A 13,275-nucleotide genomic window follows, 5' to 3' on the forward strand; every position below is an offset into this window, starting at 1 on the left:
AAACTACCCAGGCACTCTCTATGGTCAGAGACAGTGAAAAATGAGCGAACAAAGTGTTGGCCGTTACACTTTGCTCTGGTAATAATTGTCATGGTAATTTTGAGTGTGACATCATCAGAGAAAATGTAAGACGTTCAAGTGTTGCTTACAGGAGGGTAAATGCAAACATCACCAATGCCTTACATTTCTGATTCAGCAGGTATTGGTGCCCATCTCAGGAGATGTGCACAGCATTATCTTTTAGTTGGGTAGGACATCTTCAATGGGGAAATTTCTCAACCCATTGAGGCATACTTAGACATCAACGATATGTTGAGGCACAAAGATTGATTAAGTGTTGAGCAGGTTAATCGTTCTGCAAGAAACTTTCTCCTACCAACAGTTAGTTTCAGAAGTTACATTGCAAAATGTCATAAAATAATGGTATAAAACTTTATAACCGTTAATCCGGCTATGTACAGTATGTACATGTCAGTACAAAATGTATAATATTCTTAGGTCAACAATTAGAAAAGATTGAAATGCATATTTTGAACTTTGACTCATTTAGGTTGATACAAAACTACTTTTTTTCTTAAATATTTACAGATCAGAAAGATTAGTCCATGTGAAGCGTCCGTGAAAGGTTAAGAATGAGTGAGTATGAGAGCACAAGGCCCTCTTAAATGGATCGGATATTTATATTCACAGTAGCAGAGTCAGATCCAAATTCATTCCCTAAGCTAAGGGTATAAAGTCCACCATCCTGTTTCTGTATGTCCGTGATGATCAGAGTCGTCAGGTCCTCTGTGCTTTCAATATGGAATCTCCCTTGTTCTTGATTTTGGATTGTTCTTCCACCACATGACCATGTTATTTCCGGGGTAGGCTCACCGGTAAAAGCACAGGCTACTGTTAAAACTTTGCCCTCATCAATGCTGATGTCAGGGGGAAGAGCTTCAATTTTTGGTGGAATTCCTTAATGGAACAACAGCAACAAAAGGTTTTAGGATCATGGAAAAAAAATAATGATTTGCTTTCTATTGAATTATATGAACTACAGACTATTCCATGCTACTAGGCTTGTCTGCCTCTACCAGTAATTTTATTGCTCACCTCTTACGCCTGCTTTAAGCATTCTACTAGTTGAGCTCGCCAGTTGTGTCATACTAGATTTTCCCATAAAACTGCTGGAACTCATTTCTACAAAGGACTCTTGCATGGAGGACATGCTTTGGGCAGACATGCTTGCAAATTTCATTTCAGTCATGCTGCTAGCACTGCTGCTGCTGAAACTGCTGAAGGAGGCCTCCTGCTTAGAGGCAGACATTTGGACTGACTGAGACGAGAAGCTTCCTTGCAAGCTCGTGTCACCACTTGTCCTCAATACTACCTCTCTGGGAGGTTCTTCAACTAGAGCTGTGGAGCATAGCAGATAACGGTGAACATCAATGACATTTGGTTAATTTGTGACATCTGACATTGACTTACAGAAATGGCAAACTGAAATGCACACAGAAACGTAACCCAAACAATTTGCTGTGGAAGCATAAGCAAATACATACATACATTTGTCAAGAGCTAGCTCAATGTCTCCAAGAAACGAATCCTTATGTTCCTATCATCACATTACATGCAGGCACTAGAATCACTAGGAGAAAAATGGTCATATAGGAAATAATGTATATATTGCAGATTCTGAAAGATAAATGTCACAGGGCAGTTGGTAGCTTTGCTTTGAAAGTGAACTTATCCATGTTCCTGTTGAGCTGTAAAGAAAATGGTTATAGGAATGAATTCACACAGGAGGCCTGTGCCTCTTACACATGGAATTTAATGAGGCTCCTGAGTTTGCTGTGTTTTAGAAAACAAAGGTTAAAATAAACTCCAAAACAAAAACATAAAAGCCTTAAATAAATAAGGAAAATGGCCAAGATATACTTACGAAGGACCATTAAGGAGGCGGTAGCTGAACATTGGCCACGGAAATTTTTGGCCTTAATTGTGTATTTCCCGCTGTCACTTACTGATGCATTTCGGATTTCAAGAGAATATACATTTCTGGAGCGACTTACGCTGATGTTTGAAGAAACAGAAATCTAAAAAGAAGAAACAAAAAGCGTTTCTTGGAGCTCTTCAGGAGTAGATGTAATACTTAAAATTTTCTGTAATAATAAATTCATAATTAAACTTACTGGCAGGTTGTCTTTAAACCATTCAATTTCAGGAGAGGGCTCAGCAATGATTTCACAAGAAAAGAGAACATTTTGTCCTTCGTTAACATTTTGAGATCTGGGTTGTGAGATGAAGGTTGGAGCATCCAAGAGGTCTTTGCTCAGGGTCAAGTCGTACTGACCCTTGATGATTCCTTGACTGGTTTTGCCAATGCAGGTGAGGATTCCTTCATCTTTGGGACTGACCCGCTTGATGGTTAGGGTATGATCGCTGCCCGAGACGCCATATCTGTATTCTTCGGAGTTAGTGAGCTCTATGCCATTTAGTACCCATTTCACATCAGTGGCACCAGCAATGTTGGCTTTCAGTGTCACTTCCTGACCATCAGCTATGCTCAACTGAGTAGAAAAGGCTTTAATTTCAGCTTGAGTTCTGATTTCTTCCGATGCCTGTGATGTTTTAGTGACTTCTTCATGGACAATGGATTTTTCCAGGGAGGCTGCTTCTGATTTCTTGACTTTTTCAGAAATCATAACCTTTGAAACTTCCTCTGTGAGGGCTAACTTTTCTTGAGATTTCACATCTGACTTCTTGATTTCCTCAGAGATTAAGGCTTTTTGGGAAATTTCCTCTTGGACAACTGCCTTCTTTTGGGATGTAATTTCCAACGTCTTTTGTGTAGATTCTTCCTGTGTCTTAGTGTCTTTTACAGCTAAAAAAAAGGAAGAAACTTCTGTAAGGCAAACTTAATTGGAAAAAGGCCCCACCCTTTACTCTTGTAGATTGTGCAAGTGAACTATATATATACATACACATACATACAGAGGAAAAAATGTTGCCTTCTGTATGCAGTGTCAGCAACACCTAATTCTTTCTCAGTCCCAATCTTAGACAATTGCTATACTTGACTTTTAGGATCAGTGTAATGATTTTTTAAAACTAAACTAAATTGAAGATAATTCTTATGACTTAAGGGGAAAAATCTTGAAAAGAATACTAAAAAATTTAGGAGATGTCTGTTTTGATTAATAAAAAATGAATTATGTTTTAGATGTTTGAGATGACAGTAAACTAATTTTAATTGGGAAAATTGAGATAGCTATTTCATTAACTTAGCAAAAATGAAGGTTTGGCAAGAAGTACCACTCTGTATATTCATCTGACTTTATTTTTAAATATTCCTAGGAGCAGGGGCTGGCCCTATGGAATCTTATATTATACCACATATAATTAGGTCCTTAATAATTTTTTATGTCGATATAAAGTATATGCTAACTTTGGATATGTATATTTCTACATCTGTGTACAAATAGTATTCTGGAATTTTGGAAAAAAGTTTTAATACTTTCTTGTGTGTGAATAGGTATGTGTAAGGGCGAGTGTTTAGAAATATCACTTTCTGAAAAATATTGGTAAGAACAAAAGCCAACCTACCTTTTACGGTTAATTTGCAGCTAGAGGACACAGATCCAGCCGAGGTTGTTACTGTACAAGTATAAAGCCCACTGTCAGAAGTATCAGTCTTACGAATTTCTAAGAGGAATCCTCCTTTGTCTTCAGAGAGTTTATACTTATCTCCTTGTATAATAGCCTGTAGAATGCAAGTGATTTGAGTTTTAAAGAGTGATTTAATTTTCAACTTTATTTGGGAGATGGGGTGAGGGAAAGTTTAGTTTTTTTAGAAGATAAAATTAAAGGACATTCAAGACATGGTTACCTTTCCATCCTTTGTCCAGATGACAGTCATTTGGGGTTCTCCCGTAGCTTTAACTGTAAACTTAGCAATACTGTCTGAAGAAACAGTTGTATCCTGCAGCCCAGTAACAATGACTGGTTTTGAGGATACTGACTCTGGAGCTTTTGTTTCAATTTTCTTGGTTTCTGTTGACTCGGCAGTTTTCTCAGCCGATGTCTTGGTTTCTGTTGACTCAGCAGTTTTCTGAGCTAATTTTTGGGTTTCTGTTGTCTCAGCAGTTTTCTGAGCCGATATCTTGGTTTCTGTCGACTCAGCAGTTTTCTGAGCCGATGTCTTGGTTTCTGTTGACTCGGCAGTTTTCTGAGCTGATGTCTTGGTTTCTGTTGACTCAGCAGTTTTCTGAGCTGATATCTTGGTTTCTGATATTCTTGACACCTGCTCATGGATGCTCTTAAAGGTTTGTCCCATAAACTGTAAGTTAGTTTTGGAAGTTCCACCTTCACCAGAAATCTCACAAACGTATTCTCCACAATCGGATTGAGTGAGGTTATGGATTTTGAGTTCATAGGTACCATCTGCCGAGTAATGAAACTGGAAATGCCCATTTTCCTTCAGTTTCTTGCCATCTTTATACCAGGTGACCTCTTTTGCAGATAATACGGTACTCTCAACTGCACAGGTCAGCTTTGCAATGTCTTTAACAGCTTCTGCTTTCAGGGACTGAGATATCTTGGGTGGGCCAGAGGCTGGTAGCTGCCCCACTTTCTCTGTTGCTGTGGGTTTTGTCTCTGTGGGTGATACGGCTTTTGGTTGAGGAGTCACCAGTTCTGGGGATTTCACTCGTTTTGGAGACTTAACTCCTTCTGGGGATTTCACCCTAGGCTCTGGGGATTTGACCTTTGGTGGTGATGTCACAGCCTTTTCAGTAACCCTGGACTTTTGAATAGTCAGAGTAAACTGTGCTTCTTGCCTCCCTTCACTGTTTTCTACCACCACGCTGTAGTCACCCTCATCAGAAGCCTGGACTGAAGAGATCTCAAAGGTCGATTTGTATTTTGTGGTGGTCACTTGGTGGCGGGTGGAAGTGGTGATCATTTGCCCTCCACGCAGCCAGGTCACAGTTGGTACTGGCTCACCATCTGTGTCACAAGAAAATCTTGCAGACTCTCCCTCAGAGACAGTTATGGACCTTGGTTTGGTTAGAATTCTTGCTGCCAAGGTGGACTTGATCTTCCTGTGTGTGGATTTTTCTTCCAGTGACTTTTCTTCTACTGCAGCCCTTCTCATCTCTGCAGATGCATGGTGTTCATATGATGACAAACTTTCCCTCTTCTCTGTCATCTGTGATTTCACTTCCCTGACCGAAGAAGAAGCTTCCATCTCAGATGTTCTCTTAAAAGATGAAACCGCATATGCCTCTGTTTTTGTCAGCTCAGGGAAAATGGATCGGGGGACATCCTCGTCTCTGCGCTGGGAAGCGTAGGTGGTATAATCCCCTCCAGTTACATCCAAGGTTGCATAGTCAGAAGCTTCACCTTTGTAGTTGGTACACACGGCACGGTATGTTCCACTGTCATCAATATGACAGTCCAGAATTTCCAGGGTTAGGACCCCGCTCATGTTGGTGTAATGAATCTTACTGCTCTCTTGGAGTTCTACACCATTGTGGTACCATTTAACTTCAGCAGTTGGCTTAGACTGAACGTTTAAGATAAACCGTGTATTCTGGCCACAGGGTACCCTATGGGAGCGCATTCTCAGTGTGATTCGAGGGGCATGGTCCAGTGTGAAAGGTTGCTGACTCAAAACTTCATACTTCCTTTCTGATGTCTTCTGAGTCTTTAAAGCAGCTTTCATGGACTCATACCTAGAAAAGATATCAAATCTTGCGGACCTCTCAAATCTTGAGAGTGATCTCTCACTGGACACGGGGCTGGGGGAACGTGGGCGAGTTCTCTCTGGAGTGGGAGACCTTCTTTCTGTGTCCTCTTCATATTCCTCAGCTGGTTGTGGACGAGTTCGGATCAGCTCGGACACTGGCCTCATTAATTCAATATAAGTTGGAGACAGGGAACGACGTCGTCTCAGTAGCCTAGACACAGACGAGGATGACTCTCTTTGAGCACGTTTTGTGATTTCATATTCTTCCTCAATTTCTGTTATTTCTGTCACTTCTCTCTGTCGTCTTGATTTCTTTTTAGACTTTTGCTCTTTTGACATGAGGTCAAGCTCGCTTCTGTATTCTGAGAGGCGCTGGGTGGTGGTGACCGGACGAAGCAGTTCCTCATCCTCTCTCTCAGCCATGATCCTCTGCCGTTGTTTGGGCTGTCGGTATGAGGCCTGGGCATGCCGCTCCCGCAGCTCTACATAACTTGTGCTCGTCTCAGCCTTTGTAGGGATGTGATAGGTTGAATATCTGAAGTCTTTTCTAGTTCCTTCCATCTTGACATGAGCTTGGGGTGAAGAGTAACGCAGGCTAGAAAGCTCAAAATGTGGAGGGCTCCGGCTTGGTGGTGAAGCTGAGAAACCTAATTCAAGCTCCTCTTCAAGACGCAACCTCTCTTCCTCTGTTCTCTTCATTGCCAAGTAATCATCGATGGGAAGAAGTAATTCTTCATCTGACATGTCACCAAGAGAACGCCTTCTAGGTCGGTAGTAGAAGGTGTAATCAGGAGAAGGGGTACGCCGGCGGGCTGGTCTCACCATTTCAAGATCATCTTGGGTCAGTTTGGGAATACGCCATTTAGGTCTGTATTGATCTGTAAAGCGTGGAAGGGGTGTCACGTAGAACTGTTCCCATCGTGAAAGGCGGATACGCTTGGGTCTTTTCTGTACAACTCTGTCAATTTTCCCAGGCATTTCATATTGATCACGTATCTTTTTGTACCATTTCATGTCAGACATAGGCACAAAATGCTTAATGTGGTGGTCTTCTTCCACGACGGTCTGTTTGTACTTGCGTGGCTCTGGTACTTCATAAGGCATACGAAGTCTTTTCTCTTCCTTCTTTTCTTCCGTCTCCAGGCGGAACTCCCCTTTTACGGTCTTGGTGCTTACTGCTGGTTTGTAAAGGATGGCAGCTTCTCTCAGAGCCTCTTGGGCTACCTGTGTTAGTGGCACACTTTCCGTTCCAGAAAGAATTTCAGCCATTCTCAGTGTCTTGTCAATTTGCTTTCGTACATGTTGTTCACGCTCCTCTTTACTCTTGAATTCTTTTTTGACGTACTTCAGGCGTTCCACTTGTAGGTGAGCCTGGCAGCTGGTGGATCCAGCAGTGTTTGTGGCTGTGACCCTGTAATAACCAGTGTCTTCAGGCAGAGTATCCCGGATGTGCAAAGCATAATAATCCAAGCCTTCGTGAATAATTTCAATGTTAGGCCCGAGGGACAGTGGCTGGCCATCTTTCTCCCATTTTAATGTTGGTGGGGGGATGCCAGAAACTCTGATCTCAAAGCAGACACTTTGGCCTTCCTGGCATTCTGCATTTGCCAGTAGCCGTTTGAACATGGGTCTTAAGGTTGTATCTGTTGGAGGTGGGTGTGGGGTTACAGTCAGCTTTGCCTTACAGCTGTCCTCACCATATTTGTTCCTTGCCACAATGGTGTATTCAGCATCATCATCTGTTGTGACACTGTTGATTGTTAATTGGTAAAGACCTTTGTCAGACTCAAATGTGTACTTCTTTTCATCATCACCTGGTTTAATTTTCTGACCCGATTTATACCATGTGACACGAGGCTCTGGGTGGACAGTTATAGTTACTCCAAACCGGACATTTTCACCCGTGTAAGCTGTCTTGTTATAGAGAGGCAGGGTAAATTCTGGTGGCCTTTCCAGTAGTCTCATGGTATCTGTTCTGCGCTTAACTTTCTTCATGGTCCTACGGCAGTAATAGTCATACACTTCTCTCACACCTTTAACAAACAGCTCTGCATAGGAACTGTCTTCACCGTAGTCATTGACGGCTTTGCATCTGTAGGTGCCATCATCAAATTTGGTAATGTCTTTGACGTACATGGTAGCCACTCCATCTTCATAGGTGATTTCATATTTCTCACTGTTCTCTAGCTGTCTGACACCAAAGTACCAGGTCACTTGGGTGGACTGATCATAATTTTCAATTTTGCAGACATATTTGACATATCCTCCTTCTTCGCCAACTGCATGCATTATCTGCCCAGAAATTGGTCCAATTTCAATGGATGCTACCTTAACTTTAGCAACAGTCACTCCCCTCTGAGATCGAATTGCACCACCACAGGAGATCCGGGCTGCTGACACAACCATGTTGAGGTCTTTCTTGACCAGAGTGTGGTAGTAACGCCGATGTTTTAATGTTCTGATAACTTTAGTACTGACTCTTTCTGTCTTCTGCTTCAGCCACGGGTGCTGGAGTGCTTCAGATGCTGTCATGCGAGATTTTCTCTCTTTTACTAACAGCCGGTCAACGAAATCCATGGCTTCGAGACTGATGTCTTTGAATGCCTCCTCATCAAAAGTATATTCAGCATTCATGATGTTCTCAATTATCTGTTGGTTAGTTTCAGCCAGGAATGGGTTGATACCACTCAACAGCACATACACTAGTGTTCCAAGTGACCACATATCTGTGGCTGTGCTGACAACATCATGCTGGTGGACTTCAGGTGCATAGTATTCAGGGGCAGTGAACAGAAGCCTAAAGGTGTCCCCTGGCTTCAGCTGACGGGCTTGACCAAATTCTATGATTTTAATGACGGAGCTTCTCCTTGTTTGGTAAATGATATTATCTGGTCTAATGTCAAAGTGTCCAATACTCTTACTATGTAAGAACTCAAGAGCTTCGCAGACTTGGCGAACATAACTTACAATTTCTCTTTCATTAAGTTCAAAAGCACTGGTGTTAATGCGTTCGAATATGTCAAGTCCTGATATGAACTCAAAGATCATAACTAATTCTTCCATGCTTTCAAATGATTCATGGAGGTATAAGATGTTTCTGTGCCTAGCGATATTTAGAATGGAAATTTCCTTCTTTACCAAAACCTGATCAGTCCCTTTGACTTTAACAAATTTAGCCATGTATGTCTTTTTTGAGGATGTTTCAACACAACGGTGAACAATTCCAAACTGACCGCGCCCAAGATCTTCAGCAATCATATATTTTTCATAGAGTTCCTTGGTTGAGGAGTGAGATGCTTTAGTCATGGAAACTTCCATGGTTTCATCTACCTCTTCATCATAGTTCATAGCTCTGGTCTTGTCTTCTTTGGTTATGGTTGGTTCTGAAGGCTCAGAAGGCTTGCTCAGGCCAAATTTATTTTCAGCTATTACACGGAACTGGTAACTTGTTTTTCCAAATAAGTTGATTACAGTATAACGTGTTTCTCGGGCCTGTCCTACACGGAGCCATCTTTCTGCAGTAGTTGCACATTTTTCAACAATGTAGTTGGTGATTTTGCTGCCCCCATCAGAAGCTGGCTCAGTCCAGGTTAAGTTGACAGAATCTCGTGAGATGTCACTCACTTTGACTCCTCTGGGTGGGTCAGGAACATCGGCCACATCCAGTTCTACTGTCTTCTGATCAATTCCAAACCTGTTTTTAGCACAGACCACATAGAAACCAGCATCTTTTCTTTCCACTCCATTGGGGAAAACAAGTGATGTGAAAGATCTTGTGACAATAACTTGGTAGTGGCCATTGTTGTCGATGAGATCTTGTCCTTTCTGCCAGGTGATCACAGGATCTGGTTTGCCGCTGAAGGGGATCTTGATGCTGACCACCTCACCTCGGAGAGCATGCACAGCTCCCATGCCTTCAAGGGTTTTAGGCAAGTGTATCTTAGCTGGAACTGTATGGGAATAAAAGGAAAAAAGAATAGAATTTAGCAATGCCTAACCCTATGTAAGTGCAACAGCCCCCCTCCAATTAAAAATGTGTCATCTAACACCAAACATATATTTGCTAAGTTTTTACCTTCCACTTCCAGGGAGGCAGTGCCAGATACAGATCCCCCTTGGTTGGTAGCTCTGACTTGGTAAACTGTAGCATCATCATCCGTGACACTTGCAATAACGAGTTGATGGTAGCCACCCTTAAACTCTTGAATACTATACTTTAATCCATCTGCAATGATTTCTTTGCCTTGTCTGTACCATTTCACAACAGGTTTTGGATGGCCAGTCACTTTGCAGACCAAAGTAGCATTGCTCTGGTATCTGACATTCAGATTTCTTAGTTCCTCTTTAAAGTGTGGTGCCTGAATTGGGACATCAGATTTGGGAGTAACAGGTTCTGATATTTCACTCCATTCGCTTTCTCCGCCTAGGTTTTCACACTTCACACGGAACTCATATTCAAGACCTTCAATAAGGTTTTGCACTGAGAAGACAGTTTCTCTAATCTCTTCTGTTGTCACTGCAATCCATTTATTCTGCTTCTTTTCACGCTTCTCAAGATAGTAATTTCTAACTTTTGCACCACCATCACTGGCAGGTGGCTTCCAAGCCACAACACAAGAGTCTTTTGTGATAGCAGTAATAGCTGGCTTGCCAGGAGCACCTGGCTTTTCTGTTTAAAACAGACAAAAAGGAGTTGAGTCATGAGGTAAAATGTGCAGCTTTATTAAAAGCTTATTTAAAATAATGTTATGAATTCAAAATTCTATCAAGAATAACTGTTCTAAAAAATGAATTTATTATTTTATGCTAAGAGAGTTATCAAAACAGAATTCCTTTTTAAATAAGAAGGGATAAGATAAGGCCCTGGCCGGTTGGCTCAGCGGTAGAGCGTCGGCCTAGCGTGCGGAGGACCCGGGTTCGATTCTCGGCCAGGGCACACAGGAGAAGCGCCCATTTGCTTCTCCACCCCTCCGCCGCGCTTTTCTCTCTGTCTCTCTCTTCCCCTCCCGCAGCCAAGGCTCCATTGGAGCAAAGATGGTCCGGGCGCTGGGGATGGCTCTGTGGCCTCTGCCTCAGGCGCTAGAGTGGCTCTGGTCGCAACATGGCGACGCCCAGGATGGGCAGAGCATCGCCCCCTGGTGGGCAGAGCGTCGCCCCTGGTGGGCGTGCCGGGTGGATCCCGGTCGGGCGCATGCGGGAGTCTGTCTGACTGTCTCTCCCTGTTTCCAGCTTCAGAAAAATGAAAAGAAAAAAAAAAAAAAAAAAAAGAAGGGATAAGATATATACAGGGGTGGGAAAAAGTAGGTTTACACTTATGAGAACACAAAACATTCTTGAATTATTACTTATTAATTATTGTATTATTTTCCATACAAAGAACTGTAAAGCTACTTTTGACAACCCCGTTTTTGCTTTTTTAGATATGCATCAATTCAAGCTAAGAGAAATAAAAGGTCCTTGTGCTTTACTTGAATCTTTATTTCCTTCCAAAATTTATTTCCGTTAAAGTTTTATGTAAAGATATTTTTATGTAAAGAATTTTGCCATATGAAGATTGTAGAGGTTACACAGGAAGTTGTACTCACCAAATGGACTCTTAATGATCACAACTGAGGAGACTTCTAGAGGTTCACTAATGCCAAAAGTATTCTGAGCCGAAACCCGGAAGTAGTAGCCAGCATTTTCTGTGAGGTTTACAATTCTACAGGTTGTCACGGAGATGGCTGAAGACACCAATTGCCATTCAGCCCCTTCCTTGGCCTCACATTTTTCCACCACATAATTGGTGATCCAGGAGCCTCCATCATCTTCCGGTGGCTTCCAGCTGATCACTACAGAGTTCTTTAACAGAGCTTCAATCACGATTGGTCCTACAGGTTTGTCTGGTTTATCTGTTGGGGGAAAATACAGTAGTAGTGGTTTTTGTAGTGTGTCTCCCAAGATCTTTTCCTTTTAAAACAAAAACAAAAATCCCAATGAAAATGAAAATCAAATACCTTGTACTTCCACATCAAGGATAGCATCGACTGTTCCAAAGACATTGCTGAGCTGGACTTTGTATTTTCCAGCGTGGGTCTTCCGTTGGACATTCTTCATGACGAGATGAGTGTAGTGCTCAGTGTTTTCAATAGTAGTGTTTTCTGTGTTTTGCAAAAGTTTTTGGCCGCGGAACCAAGTGATAGCAGGTACTGGACGACCAATGTACATAACATGCAGTCGAAGTGTTGAACCCACAGCACCATAATATTTCTCTTTCAGTGGGTAACCGGGATGGAACTGTGGTGTTGCTTGCAAGAGAAGCTTACTACTGGTTTCTACCTCTCCAACCTCATTAGTAGCTATGCAGGTATAAATGCCTTCATCTTCTTGTTCCTCTGTCATTACTGTCAGGGTATGTGTGCGTCCATCTGAAGACATTTTGTACTTCCGGCTTTGTACAAGCTCCTTACCAAATCGGTACCATTTAATGTCGGGAAGAGGTCTTCCAAGGATCTGGCATGAGAGTTGAGCAGCTTCACCCAGTTTGGTGGTAACATCCTCCATTTCTTTGCGTACTCCTGGGGCCTCTCCAGCTGAAGGAAAGATAATGATAATGTGTTATTGTTACTACTGTTGCTATAATCTTCTGTCCTTGCATATCAGGAATGAATTTATCTTATTGACTAACACTTTATTAGAAACCATGATTTACATGAGTCTAATTCTTAAAAACTCTTTGCAGTGATTTTCCTGGGGTCCTATGGAATATAGGGATTCTATGAGCACATTACTATGCAGAGTAACTTTTCTCTTTATGATTGGAAGGCATTAACGATGCATAGAGTTTTGGGAAGTAAGAATTCTCTCTATAAATCTGTAGTATCTTTGCCCTTACTTAGGTTCACTGAAGTGAGGTACATTTGTTGACCCTTCAAGTCTTGTTTGGACTATAAAAACACTCCATTGCATTTGAGGGAGATATTGCTCTAGTAATGTTCTCAGTTCACTGCCCTGAACGCCTAATGAGTTTATGTTCCTGGAATATCTTCCTATAGAACCTATCTATGAATCCTTGTGCATGCATATGCCAGAGTAAGTAATTCTTTCCAAATACTTGCTCACCAGTAAAGCTTTCTCAAGATCTATTTAGCATAGAGGAAGAATTAGCCATAACATGTTACTTCGTTTGTAAATCAAAAGCAGAGAAGTAATAGCTACTTACATGTTAGTTTGGTCTTTACAGACATAGCAGTTCTTCGAGGTCTGCTAAGCCCAGCCTCATTCTCAGCAAAAACTCTAAATTCATATTCAGTAGCTTCCAGCAAACCCCCTATTGTGAACTGCCTGTCCTTGATTCGGTCCTTATTGCTCTTCTTCCAGGCACTGTCTCCAGATTGTCTATATTCAATCCAGTATCCAAGAATGTCTTTGCCACCATCACATTCAGGTTTCTCCCACTGTAGAGTGACACTATCTTTGGATATTGAAAGAATCTCAAGTTCTCCAGGTTGGCTTGGCTTATCTGAAAGATTTAAAAACAATCAAAAAGGGAATCAGCTATATTG

General features: G+C 41.9%; 1 protein-coding gene across 1 annotated transcript in view; it reads right to left on the reverse strand.

Annotated features, from left to right (window-relative positions):
- Nucleotides 1-577: 577 nt before the first annotated feature.
- TTN (titin) overlaps nucleotides 578-13,275 on the reverse strand; it is a 284,284-nt gene continuing 271,586 nt past the window's right edge. The window contains exons 304-313 of the mRNA XM_066346291.1: nucleotides 12,933-13,232; nucleotides 11,728-12,303; nucleotides 11,317-11,622; nucleotides 9,807-10,400; nucleotides 3,872-9,681; nucleotides 3,589-3,745; nucleotides 2,175-2,866; nucleotides 1,925-2,078; nucleotides 1,096-1,398; nucleotides 578-957 (exon numbers count right to left, since the gene is read on the reverse strand). Of these exons, the coding sequence (XP_066202388.1) occupies nucleotides 662-957; nucleotides 1,096-1,398; nucleotides 1,925-2,078; nucleotides 2,175-2,866; nucleotides 3,589-3,745; nucleotides 3,872-9,681; nucleotides 9,807-10,400; nucleotides 11,317-11,622; nucleotides 11,728-12,303; nucleotides 12,933-13,232 (9,188 nt within the window). The 3' untranslated portion in view covers nucleotides 578-661. The remainder of the gene's footprint in view (nucleotides 958-1,095; nucleotides 1,399-1,924; nucleotides 2,079-2,174; nucleotides 2,867-3,588; nucleotides 3,746-3,871; nucleotides 9,682-9,806; nucleotides 10,401-11,316; nucleotides 11,623-11,727; nucleotides 12,304-12,932; nucleotides 13,233-13,275) is intronic.

This window comes from Saccopteryx leptura, chromosome 7, assembly GCF_036850995.1.
Source record: "Saccopteryx leptura isolate mSacLep1 chromosome 7, mSacLep1_pri_phased_curated, whole genome shotgun sequence".
In the NCBI taxonomy this organism is placed as follows: Eukaryota; Metazoa; Chordata; class Mammalia; order Chiroptera; family Emballonuridae; genus Saccopteryx; species Saccopteryx leptura.